Raw genomic sequence first — 12,635 nt, forward strand, 5'->3', positions numbered from 1 at the left:
GGACATAAAGAGGGATCCAATGCACACTGACAAGGGCCCCTTATTTTCTTCCAGACCCCCCCCCTTCCCCCTCACCATCTTTGTAATTATGATCCATTAAAAGAATCTTCTTTCAAAATTACGGTACATCCCTAATGAGATGAGCAGTCAGTGCAGAGGTTAACTTGACCAAACTTTACATGATATTTAAAGGGATTAAGGGATTAAGGGATTAAAGGGATTAACAATGTTAAATCTGAGATACACGGCCCTACGCGTTATCAGTGTCTGTGATATGGTGTAATATTGAAGCCCTAAAAAATTGCGCTTCAAATGATCAAGAAGTGCCTCAAAAAAGTTAAAACTTTGAGTGACCGGTTTTTACCATACTCTTTTTCCCAAATAGACTGTAGTGCTATGAAAAACCGTCCGGCGAACGGTTTTCAAAATTTGTAATTCCAATCATAAATATCTTGATAATCAGACAAGCGATCGGCATGTAAAAGTCATGGGGTTCCTGACTGAGCTAAAGGTTTATACATATCATTGCAGCATGAGCTAAATCCAGAATTTTGTTTCAAAATCTGAGACAAAGTTACCGGATCCCTTTAATGAGCAGAGATGAATGAGTTCCATCGTATTGCATCTAATTAGTATGCTACCTCAGAGTGTTATGGAGAAAATATATACCTCATCAGATTCAGAAGCTTGATTTCCTTCTTCATCTTCATTGTGACTCGTGTTCTTCCTTCTATCCTTCTTTCTTCCCATCTTACTGGTCTGGTCTCCAGTCTCTGATGATACCCTGATATCTGTGTCTTCATCCTGATCTCCTGACCTGATGCGGTCACAGCCACTTCCTCTTCCTCACTCAGCCCCTCAACAATGTAACCCCCGTAGGCAAATGGAACGTTCCCATATCTCCTATTGGACCTAGTCTTTGAGAAGGTGAGACCGAGTTTTGGATGACCCTCGGGGGGAGGCGGCAGGTTCGGATGTACTCCAGAAACACAGCGGTGGGTGTGCCAACGTTACCATTAGGCATCAGATCTGGAGGGTTGAGCTCTACCAGATTTTGCAGATGAGACTCTGTGAATACCTCCCTCTCTGGTGGGATGAGCCTGCTGTCTCCTCGCGTTGTGTATTCTTTGCCCTCTCCTGGTAAAATTAGAAAGTTAATATGCAGTAATAATATGCAACACATTAATTTTTTTTAATGGAATGCCATTTCAGATGGTGTACTAACAGATGAAACTAAACGGAATAGCCCAAGTCGGAATGTACAAAGTACAACATAGTACATCCCGTACGGCCGTACCTCAGAATTCCCACTTCCCGCAACAAATCTGAGTACTATCTCTTAAATTGTAGTTACAATTTTCCGGAACAAACTACAAACTTTTGGGGAAAACACTCACTCAGAAACAAATGAAGAAAGATAAAGATAGGGAGGCCAATGCCCGGGCGTAAGGCTTCTACACCTACGATTTGTGCGCTCGTCGCCCACTTCAAAAATTAGCAAAGGGAAAAAAGATGTAAAAATAAAATTGAAGAAAATAAGAAAAGAAAACAATTATACATTTCACAACATACCTATAATCACGGATCTGTAACAGTCTTTCACCATTTGTTGACAATCTTGCAGATTTTGACGTTTTTTAATCCAATAATTGTGGTTGCAGACGCCCTTGACGCACTCGCACCCACCGACTAAGAAAATCCTAGAGGGCGTAGAGGTTTGCTCATAAAAAACCTTCTCATTGGCAGAAGGTAGACCCTAAAAATATGGATCCGTTTTGAGTAAAGAACTTTTGATAGAGATCAACATTTCAGATGTTCATAATTGCCACTTCTAACAACTAGAAAATATAAAGAAAAAAGATTATATCTTTTTAAATACAGATTTTTAAAAACTGAACATTCGAAAGTAGATGTACGATGTTTCTGTCAATCGTGCGTTGGTTTGAGCCCTATAGCTACATCCATCTCAAAATGAGAAGGAAAACAGTGAACAGTGACGTCATTGTTCGCGCCAAAAATAAAGGGTATACACCAGTTTACAGTTGTGTGCGCCATTTTAAACAAAGCTAATGACCTAGGAGTCATGTATTTATGCGTAAATTAAGATTGCGCCCATGCAAATAATGATGACATCACTGCCTGCGCGTTGCGTTGTGCGCGCACATCATCATTTGCATGGGCGCAATTTTAATTTACGCATAAATACCAGAGGTCAGAGGTTATTGGCCCCAATTTTGGGGCCAATGACCCGAGGTCAACTGTCTGCGCAAGCGCACTGATACAACTGTAAACTAGTGTATTGCGACATAATCTGAGCACCGGTCAGATCGTGCGCAAAGCGTAGTCTTATTTATAGACCCTAGTACCTTATTCTCACAGCACTAGATACGAGTGTCGTGCAGTAATGTATGAGAAGTGTTAAAAAAGATATTTCAGTAAAAAAAAAAGTCTACGTGAGCAGTCTATACTCCAATTGAGAATTGAAATGAAAGCCATGATTTGAAGGTGTGTGTTGTATGATACATGGTTAGTGAGTGTGTATGTTACGTATAGCGAAAGGGAGAGAGAGAGAGAGAGAGAGAGAGAGTGAGAGAAATATTAGTACACGTACGTTGCATGCATGGATGTGCGCTATGATTGTGTTCGCTGCAAGATGGATGTTAATTGGACCTCGTAACTTCTCGATCGTTGATAATAAGGAATACTCATGAGGAAATCAAATTATTGGAATACACATCTAAGGTAAATATCAATGAATTATATATATTTCTATTCTTCATTTTTGAACCATCGTCTTCGGCTCGTAGTAGTAGAAGATGTAATCGTTTCGCACATTGATGGCTGGACTTCAGCCTGCATCGGGGCTTGCCTGTGTCGGTGGTGGGATCAACTAAGAAGAAGAAGGTGTGTACGTGTGCGACCGATTCAAGGCTAGCCGCTGTTGAGTGATTGCACTTTCGCGCGAAGTTTTAAACTTCATCATGAACTTTGTCCCTCGGGCCTGTCTAATTATGAACGTAACTTTGCGACATGAAATATAATTGTTTCAAGGCTCTTACGTACGGAAAGGCGTAGAAGGAAGCTGGATAAAAAGAGCTGGATATCTCCTATTTGATGGAACTTCTGGAGTCGGCAGATGGGTGGATTTTCTTAGTGAAAGTAAATGCTTTCTTTTAATCTTAGTTTTACTTTTAGTATAAACAAATTAGTAATTAAAAAGTTAGATTTGGGCATTGGCCTCCCTAATAAAGAACAGATTTTAAGTAACATGTAGATCTAGAATCATGTTATTGTTATAGATTTTGTCATATTTTTCAGATTAATCAAAAAGTTACACAAGTGAAAAGAGAGTCTTTTCTGTTTTATTTTTCGATTCTCAAAACCTTATAGGTCTATTTCTTTCTTGAAAAAATGCATTCTGCCTTTTCTGGTCCAATTTTTACCTGAACTTCCGGAAGATGCAGATTTGTCGGCTTCTGCAACTTTGATTCTTGATATGAAACATCTGCTTGACATAACGGCCCCTTTCTTGTCAATCCAAGGTTTCTTGTGATACATCTTGATAAACTTCAACATCTTGTTCTCTTGCAGTTTCAAGACGCAGCAAAATGTCTTTGGCATGCTCTTGACCGGTACATCTTCAGCAGCAGACGAAGATCCAGCGGACGCTGCTTCATTGTGCCGCCCAAGTTTAGGGGACCGATCAGGTGTTTGTCCGTTGGAGTTCGTAGATTCCTCATGCGACGGGTCATCTTTTTCCTTTTCTCGTTGTTTTGTCTCCGGGCGATGTTTGAAATGAAAGCAGCTAAATCCTTTGGATTCTATGAACTGAGAGAAATAGTTTCGCAAGTCTGCTGAATGGAAATCTGCTGGAATATTAGATAGAATCCCATATGAATGGGAACCCGCAACACTGTTTTTCATTCATTTTTGGATGGAATTGACGTCGCGTCGACGTATCGTGGCCAACTAACTACCGGTACCGTACCCCCCTAGCTTCATCCACACTTGTATCAGGTGATGCAGCTCCTCAGCTCAGATCAGTCACGTGACAGAAACATTTCACACAACACTGCACCCGTACCCATATTGGTCACTCCCATTGTTTGATTGACCTGGATGTGGATTGACTCGATCTACTTATCTAAAAGACTTGATCTAAATCGTTTTAGTTTTACTGAAAGTTGTACCAGTATTCAAATATGGCCGCACTAGCTCCAGCAACACTCGGGGGTTCGTTAAAGGGAAAAGTTGCCCTTATTACAGGTAACGATCGAGTCTAACTCTAACTTCTATTGTTCTAACGACTTTTAATAAACTATTAAAACGTTTTAACGTAATATAGCTCAGCCTCGATCGGGCCTCGGCCTCGCCCTCTTCCTCGGCCCTCAGCTCACAATCACATTTATTATTTGAGCTGAAGATGGTGTCGTCTCAGCTCTGAGCTCTGGGGTGGCGCGGCTGAAGCGGGGCCCATGGCCACGGGCTTTAGACCAGAGACCGTGGTCATGGAAATTACTGTGGATCTTTGTTGTTTTGTCAGATCTTTGTCAATTATAAACATGATAAAAGCTGTGACCAGCTACAGCAGCATATATAACTTGTTACTTAAGTTATGAGGGTTTGTCATATTATATGAATAGATTAAGATTTTGATAAAATTAAAATATTTCATTGAATAGTCTAGATCTAGCTATCTTTAAAAAATGATGATGATGATGATAATGATGATAATGAAAACAATGATAATAATAATGATAATAATATAGACTAAGTATTATGATGATATCATGATCTAGTATTAATAATAACAATGATAGTGATATGTTAAGAATAAATGATGATGATGATGAGGTGTACTATGATGCAAGGCTAGCTTCTTCTTCTTGTTTCTTTTCTCCTTTAATTTGTATTCAACCGAATCTCCATCCTCCAATATTGCAGACAGTCTCTCATTCATGGAGAGCTAGAATCTTTCCAATTTAAATCAGCCATGCACCTCTAGTCTCTACTGAATGATGTATTGACTATTGGAGGTAATTGGTAATTATTTTCATCATTGATCATTTTCATCACCATAGTCATTTTTATTGTGGACCATTATCATCAGATATTCCAAAACTATGTTTTTGTACATCCAAACAGGAGCCAGCGCAGGGATTGGAGCAGAGACTGCCCGCCATTTTGCTTCCCTAGGATGTCGGTTGGCTTTGACGGGACGGAACATGGATGCTTTACAAGCAGTCACCGATGAATGTGTTAGCAGAGGACTTGATAGAGATCAGGTAGAATGAATAGTCTACTATTTAATTCAAAAAGAAGTTGAACATTTTTGTTCAAAGAGCTTCATCATGCATGATGGGGGGGGGGGGGGGGGGGGGGGGGGGGGGGGGGGGGGAAAAAGGTCTGCTTTTGTATTTGATGGTATGCTAAATCGAGATGACCAGTCTTTTTGTAGCATTTTTCATTGAAGCATGCATAGTGGTCAGTAAATTTTTCTCTCTCTCTCTCTTTCTCTCTTTGTCTGTCTGTCTCTGTCTGTCTTTCTCAGTCTCACTCACTCTCTCGGCTCTTACCTACTGTCATGCATACCATATGATCCATGTCTCAATTATCTATGTGTTTTGACATCCATTAGAACAGCAGTGGGAAGGAGGAAGAAGAAAAAACACCTGTAAAGTAGACAGAATTTTCTAATAAAATAATGTTTATTCCTTAAATTCTGATGAATTGATTTCAAATACTAATGAACTAAAAATAAGAAATGTAACTCTTGAATATACTAAAACCAAACACGTATTTAATATGTTATTCTGCTATACTTTTCCAATATTTTTCCAAGATTCTAATGATCCAGGCTAGTTTGGAATTGGAAGCTGATGTGAAGAAAACTGCGGAACAAACAATCCAGAAATTCAACCAAGTGGATGTACTGGTAAGAATCGCTGTCAAGTCAACGCACTTCATTATCACCTCATATCATGATGTAACTTTCCTTCTGAAAAAAAAAAAAAAATAATGAAAAGTTTGAAGATGTACTGCATATTTTATTCTGATGAGGGTAGCTGCCAACCACTTCTATTTTCACCTTTAAACTTATGCTGTGAGCCCTAAATGAATCTCTTTATCTGTAAATCTTTTTGAAAATCCATAGAAACACATACATGTGTTTGTAAAAAGTGATTTTGCCATGAAATACCATATTGCCTTGAAATACTATATTGCTAATTTCTAATGTGGAAAATCTGCAGGTACAGTGTACATGTATATTAGTGCTGAATATAAAGCATATTCTTCCCTTGTCATTTGTGTACCCAAAGTACAATGAACTCTTGCATAAAGCAGTGCAACATTTGTGAAACACTATTTGGGAACTTGTAATTTTCTACTGATCTCTTGAGACCATTAGTCTAACACATGTAAACATGCAAAACAAGCAGAAGCATGTTATTTCATTGAAGAATGTCTTTTAAAATGTCTATCCTACAAAATGCATAAGGAAAATCAGACTTCGGCCTGTATGAGTCCGACGATTATATTCCACTTCAATAATCAATTTCAATTTCAATTTCAAATTTATTCTATGATTTGTCTCTTTTGTGCATTTGCAGGTTAACAATGCAGGAATCGTTATCCCAGATTCAATCGAGACCGTTACTTTAGAATCTTTTGATAAGACCTTTGCAGTGAATGTTAGAGCACCCCTTCAGCTCACTCAACTCCTGACACCACACTTAATCAAAACCAAAGGTGAGTGTAAAACCCTTTCCGATATGAAGGTCCATTCAGACACAAGTCCATAAACGTCCATTTTATAGCAGTCAATTTAAATAATTGTGTGTTGTGAACAGATGATGAGCTCAGAATATCTCATGAATGACAAAATACAGTCAAACCTGCTTTAGTGACCACCTGTCTACAACAAGCACATTTTTTGTTTCCCTTGAACATGGTTTCTCATTGAAACATGTACTAAAGGAACCTGTCTACAAAGTCTACAAAGGCCACTTTTTGTGTTCCCTTGGGTGGTCGCTGTAGACAGGTTTGACAGTAACTCATATCACGCATGTATCAATGTAAGAAAATTATAATACAAATCATGAGCACAAAAAGAAGAAAGAAAGACAGGCACCCTCCCTTGCGTTAGCTGTGCAGCACAGAAACAAATGATGCCCCCTCCCCCCCCCCCCCCCCCCAATAAAAATGCTGGCAATCAAAGCTATTGAAATTGGACCAATGATTTTAAAAAATACACTTGTTTTTCATATTTATTCATATCTGTAAATTGTCATTGCTTTTATGTTGACAGGCACTATTGTGAATGTATCCAGTGTAAATGGTGTCAGAGCTGTAAGTATATCAATATTGATTTAATTCAATATATTATTCTTATCTATCATTTCTCTTGATGTGCGTTGCTGTTAAGGTTGTTCACATTATTTTGAATTAATAACATTTATGACACATTTGCGAAAGAAATTTTTCTGAGATTTTGAAAGTAAAGTGTGTTATTCCTCTTTATGTACTTTACAAGATAATCTATTTCTGACTGAACAAATTAGGATGAAATTAGTGGAACTTGGTAAATTACCTCACAAGAATATATTGACTTTGTTTTCCAACATTATTTTTCGAAAGATTTTAGCTTCAGAGTGGAACATGTCTTTCATCTGAAAGAAGTTCATTTATTGCACTTTGTTTTCCTTGCGATCAAAAAAAATACTGGAAGTTCTGTGTAAACCATATCAAAACATTTTCAGAAAACTGACGATTGTGGATATCTGCCTTAGTAAGAGAAAGTCCCTAATTGTATTAACTATTCACCTCCCCTTTCTCTTTCTCTCTCTTGCTATCTCTCTCTCTCTCTATCTCTCCCTCCCTCCGTCTATTGTTTTTCTTCTGCCCCTGTCTATCTTTTGATCCCTCTCTCTCTCTTTCTTTCCCTGTTTCCTCTCCATCTTTCCCTCTCTCTTTCCTTCTCCCCTCTGCTCCGACTTTCCTTCATGCTCATTTTCTCTCTGCCCCTCCCTCCTTCCCCCCCCCTACTCTCTCTTCCCCTCCTACTCTCTCTTCCCCTCCCACACTATCACTCCCTTTCTCTCTATCGTTATCAACATAGATGCGTGGAGTATTGACATACTGTATGTCTAAGACAGCATTGGACCACATGACAAGATGTGTTGCTGAAGGTAAGTTTGTTGTTTTGTGGTGTTATACTTTTATTTAATATCAAATGATTATGAAGTAAAGGCCCAAAGTTTTGTACTCATTTCGTTGATGAAAATCTCTTTTAGATTCTGATAAAGAGTGCAAAAATGTTTACTTTCATTTGCCCTATGGTGGCTATACCGGTAATTAGCCAGGGTAGTAATATCCAAAGTCCTGCGGAAGTGCATTGAAATGTTATTGTAATGAGTACGCGCTAGATAAGAGTGGATTATTCTTGTTACCATTGACTATAATGCTACAGTATTTTGTTTTTGATTTATATTTAACAGAATTGGCACCTCATGGAATCAGAGTCAATGCAGTAAAGTGAGTTTTTGATCCCCCTCCCCCTTCTCTCTCTCTCTCTGTCTCTCTCTCTCTCTATCTATCTCTGTATCTCTTTATGTGTGTTTGTATGTCTGTCTCTCCCTCTCTCTCTCTCTGTCTGTCTTTCCATATGTATTTAATTTCCTATAATTTTCCTATGTATGGTACTTAATGTACTTACCGTACTTACATACCTTTTTCAATCTTCTGTTGCATGTACTTGTGTCAAGCTAAAAACAAAGATTGAATAATATCTATCATGCAATTTAAATATCCACTCATCAAATTTAGCTATCCATTTAGTTGTCCATCTTCCTGCGCATATATGATGATCCAACGTTTGCTCCCAGCTATATACCATTCGAATGATTGTGAAATAGATATGTTGACGGAAACAATCATCCATTTTGGGAAGGAAAGTCCACATATTTGAATTAGTGTCCATGATCAACTTTATAAATGTTGAACATGTTGTTCACCTTCACATTTATATGATAAAATACTCTTTTTTTCCTTGTTAGCCCTGGTGTTATCCAAACTCAGATTCTTCGGCGAGGAGGTATGTCCGATGAGCGCTACAAACAGGTTAGTAAAAGCTCATATTACTTGTCAACAATTGTTGGATGTTCAAACTTTAAATCTCTGTCAACCACAAAGGTGTCAATTTATGTCTTCTATTTATTTCACTTTAGAACGAAAATTACATGTAACCTGTATAAATTGTGTCTATTTCTTACACCATTTTGAGATTTTTTTAAAACCAACTATTTGTATAGCGAGTAATCTAGAAATGAGTGTCGATCAGAAATGTCAATTGTTTAAAAACAGAATCAATCTCTAATTTAGAGTGGTTTTGTGATCAACCCACTAAACTACATTCATGCTGGGGATTGTTTCACAAAGACTAAGATCGACTTTAAGTTTGACTTAATGACTATGGCCTGTTCAGGCCACTGTTTGCTCTCACCATTGTGATCTTCACGAATGAATTATCAAAAAATGTAAATTCTGTAGATTTGTGACCATGATTTGTACGTCCCCTGAGAGACCAATGCCAGTAAATGGTGAAAGCAAACAGTAGCATGAACGGACTGCCATATTTAAGTCCAACTTAAAGTCGATCTTAGTTTTTGTGAAACACTCCCCTAGTGTTTCTTCTTGCATCCATCTGGGGCTCTATGTCATCTGTATGTTAGTGAATGTGTATGTAATAATTGTCATTAATATAAAGGTATACCTTTTATTCAGCATAAGTATTTGGTTTTTCATCGTTACTTCTGTTCCTTTGTTTAGAATGCAGATGCTTGCATGTGATCTCTTTTTTGTTTCTTTGTTTTTGTTTCACCAGTGCGCCTTGAGCATTTAATTTCATGTGGATTTGGTACCTTACAAATCTCATATATTATTAATATCATTATAACAATTGAAACTGCTCGGAATGAACACATCATTGGTGCTTGTGCAGACACCTCTCTAATCTGTAGGCATATGGAGCGAGTGGTGTTCTTAAATTAAATAATAATGCATCCTAATGGAGATTTACCTCAACAATAAGCCAGTTCACGGTTGCAGTCCGAGCATGAGCAGATAAAGGTCATTGCAGACCAAATTGTGAAATACACGGAGACAAAATACTAGATACGTGCTCATGAAAGTTATGTATCAGCATTCACTTATGCACAAGCAGAGCACTCCAAGATACACAGGTGGAAGTATTCTTTGAAAAGGGGAAACTCCATCGCTGTAGGAGTGATTATTTCAAAATGTACAAAGTGGGACCTCTTCATGTTTTGAAGATTTGTGGATATTCAGGGTCATTCGGGACATGTGCTTTTTAACCGTGAAATGGTCTATTAACATCTTTTGCCAACATTAAGTTTTCAGAGCACGTACCACCCCAGGGCATTAATTTTCTGTTTTCTTTTTAAATTTCAATATCCATAGTTCCTGGAGCATTCCAAGACGACTCACGCCATGCGCCGGACTGGTACGGTGGATGAGGTATCCAAGCTCATTGCGTTCCTGGCATCCAGCGACTCGTCCTTCACCACAGGAGAAACCGTCACCATAGATGGAGGGCGCCATCTCTTGTGCAACCCTGTTCAGAATTAGAAATCCGTGTCTTAACCCATTGCTTACTGGAACCGGGTAGTCCCTGTGTTAAGCCTATGGGAATTAGAGAATTCAGTAGTCAGCGGGTTCATCTCTCATCGATGTTCAAAATGGTGCCTTATGTAATCATTTTTTCTCTCTCCATTTTATGGTACGATGCTGGTAGTATACTGTATTTTATGGGCCAGAATCGTTTGTATTCGTGATATTTTAAAATGGAAATGATTAATCATCCTTTAAAAGGAAATTTATTGTGTTATGTTGTCACGTTATTCAAATTTTATATGATCTCACATAATATAGAATATATAAACAGGTTGTCCACTCCAAATAAAAGAAACCAAATCAACAAAAAACTCTATAATAATGTTTGTGCGTTCATCAAAACAGATTTGAATACCTTTGTTGAGGGCATCCAGGGAAAATATTTGGCAAATATGTGAAACACTCAAACATTGCCAGTTAGAGACTGGAGTATAATTGGAGGGGCTGCGGGGTATGTGTACCATATTCCTATTTGTACTTGACTAAGGATGCCTTGTATTTTCACACCTAAACTAAGAAGTAATAGTTGTATATAATTATGTCACATCTGTAGTGCTTCCATAATAATCATTATTTTGTTCACCCAGAGAAGCCTCATTCAGCATCAATGCTGTTCTTCTCGAGGGCTCTGCAAATATTTTTACCTCAACCATTGATAGGCAACCATTTTTACACCAAAGAACGCTAATGCCAGTCTAGGATTTGAACCCTCAGAGAATGTACGCTATTTTTTGTAGTGGGAGTGTTCATTTCTGTTTGTTTTTTAAATTTTCATTTACGTGTAGGGTTTGTTTGGGTTGGTATTCTATATGGTTTATATATTCGCTTTTCTGTATCTCTAATGATTCTCAGTCCTTTTTTGAGAAATTCTCAATCAACGAGAAATAATACAAACAGTCCTTAAGGACTATCCATATGGTTGTACCACGAATCTACTCTGTAAGATGCAGCATCTTATATTTAGTAACATGTACAGTACATACATGACCAAGGCCTTCTTGTAAAAAAGTGTTGCAATCACTGATGAAGCCATCCTGAAGAAGAAACAAAGAGACTTAATAAATTATATAAAATAATGATTTCAAGGTGACCTACTATATTGGAAATTTGGAATACAAGATTAAAAATGAAGTTGACTTTTCATCTAGCTGTTCAACGAGAAAGAAATCATTGAGAAAGGTTGATTAAGTCGTACATGAAATAATTGTCTATTTTGGGTGTTTTAAATCATCAAAATGATGAGAAATTGACAATCTAGCTAAACATCACAAACGATGAACAGCGCTGCACACATAAATGGACATGAGAGACTACACTCAAGTTTGGTCTAAACTTCTAAGCTATTTCTCATCATTTTTCAAATATCAGAGTATATGACTAGTCATCTTTTACAAGGGATATTACTACTGGTAGTATGATATTCTTCTGTCAAAGATTAAAAAGTTTTACCGAATTATTTTGTCACCTTACCAGAACTCAACCTTTTCTTAAAGTTGCTTAATTGTTGTCCGTTGACATCATGATAGAATAGTTAGTACAGATACATTTCTATTATTATATTATTACAAAATTTGCCATGGTGATAAATACAAACATACAAAAAGACAGATGATAGTGTATTTTTAATGGCTGAATTTTGATAATTTATGAATGCATTTAGTTACATTGGCACAAGAGAAAGTTTTATAATATTTGATCTCATGGTACAATATGCATTCGGCTATTTGCTTTATGTCACATCTGTCTCATTACATTAAAAACATATCCAAGTTATAAAATAAACTTGATAAGAATACAAATTAGAAGACATTGGTATATGATTGTGCATTGTATATTTTGTTATGAATTTCATTTTTCAAAATTGATATACTCTGCAAGGTTGTGTAGTGAGTGAATGTTACATCTTATAGGGACTTTTAAATTTGCGTGGACTGCTACGTGTG

The 12,635-nt window shown here is 37.4% G+C and overlaps 2 protein-coding genes across 2 annotated transcripts in view; one reads left to right on the forward strand and one right to left on the reverse strand.

The window, feature by feature from the left end:
- The window catches only part of LOC575917 (G patch domain-containing protein 3), a gene marked incomplete in the record, with an annotated part of 4,051 nt that extends 2,914 nt beyond the window's left edge, over positions 1-1,137 (reverse strand). Inside the window, 1 exon segment of the mRNA XM_030991692.1 lies at positions 670-1,137. Coding sequence (XP_030847552.1) covers positions 670-750 — 81 coding nt within the window.
- Positions 1,138-4,079: 2,942 nt separating this feature from the next.
- LOC752716 (3-oxoacyl-[acyl-carrier-protein] reductase FabG) lies at positions 4,080-12,507 on the forward strand. The gene is made up of 9 exons (XM_030991691.1): positions 4,080-4,266; positions 5,146-5,285; positions 5,843-5,935; positions 6,612-6,750; positions 7,310-7,350; positions 8,120-8,189; positions 8,499-8,535; positions 9,057-9,120; positions 10,480-12,507. Exons 1-9 carry the CDS (start codon positions 4,203-4,205, stop codon positions 10,645-10,647), a joined length of 816 nt encoding a protein of 271 aa, XP_030847551.1. The 5' UTR covers positions 4,080-4,202; the 3' UTR covers positions 10,648-12,507.
- Positions 12,508-12,635: the final 128 nt, after the last annotated feature.

The sequence above is a fragment of the Strongylocentrotus purpuratus genome, unplaced genomic scaffold, assembly GCF_000002235.5.
Source record: "Strongylocentrotus purpuratus isolate Spur 01 unplaced genomic scaffold, Spur_5.0 spur5_scaffold_2, whole genome shotgun sequence".
Lineage (NCBI taxonomy): Eukaryota > Metazoa > Echinodermata > Echinoidea > Camarodonta > Strongylocentrotidae > Strongylocentrotus > Strongylocentrotus purpuratus.

Excerpts from the sequence above, each read along its gene's own strand:
- LOC752716 (XM_030991691.1), top strand. The coding sequence starts at position 4,203 with ATGGCCGCACTAGCTCCAGCAACACTCGGGGGTTCGTTAAAGGGAAAA. Across the intron at positions 5,286-5,842 it reads GAGGACTTGATAGAGATCAG|ATTCTAATGATCCAGGCTAG; the intron begins GTAGAATGAATA and ends TATTTTTCCAAG. Across the intron at positions 6,751-7,309 it reads ACACTTAATCAAAACCAAAG|GCACTATTGTGAATGTATCC; the intron begins GTGAGTGTAAAA and ends TTATGTTGACAG.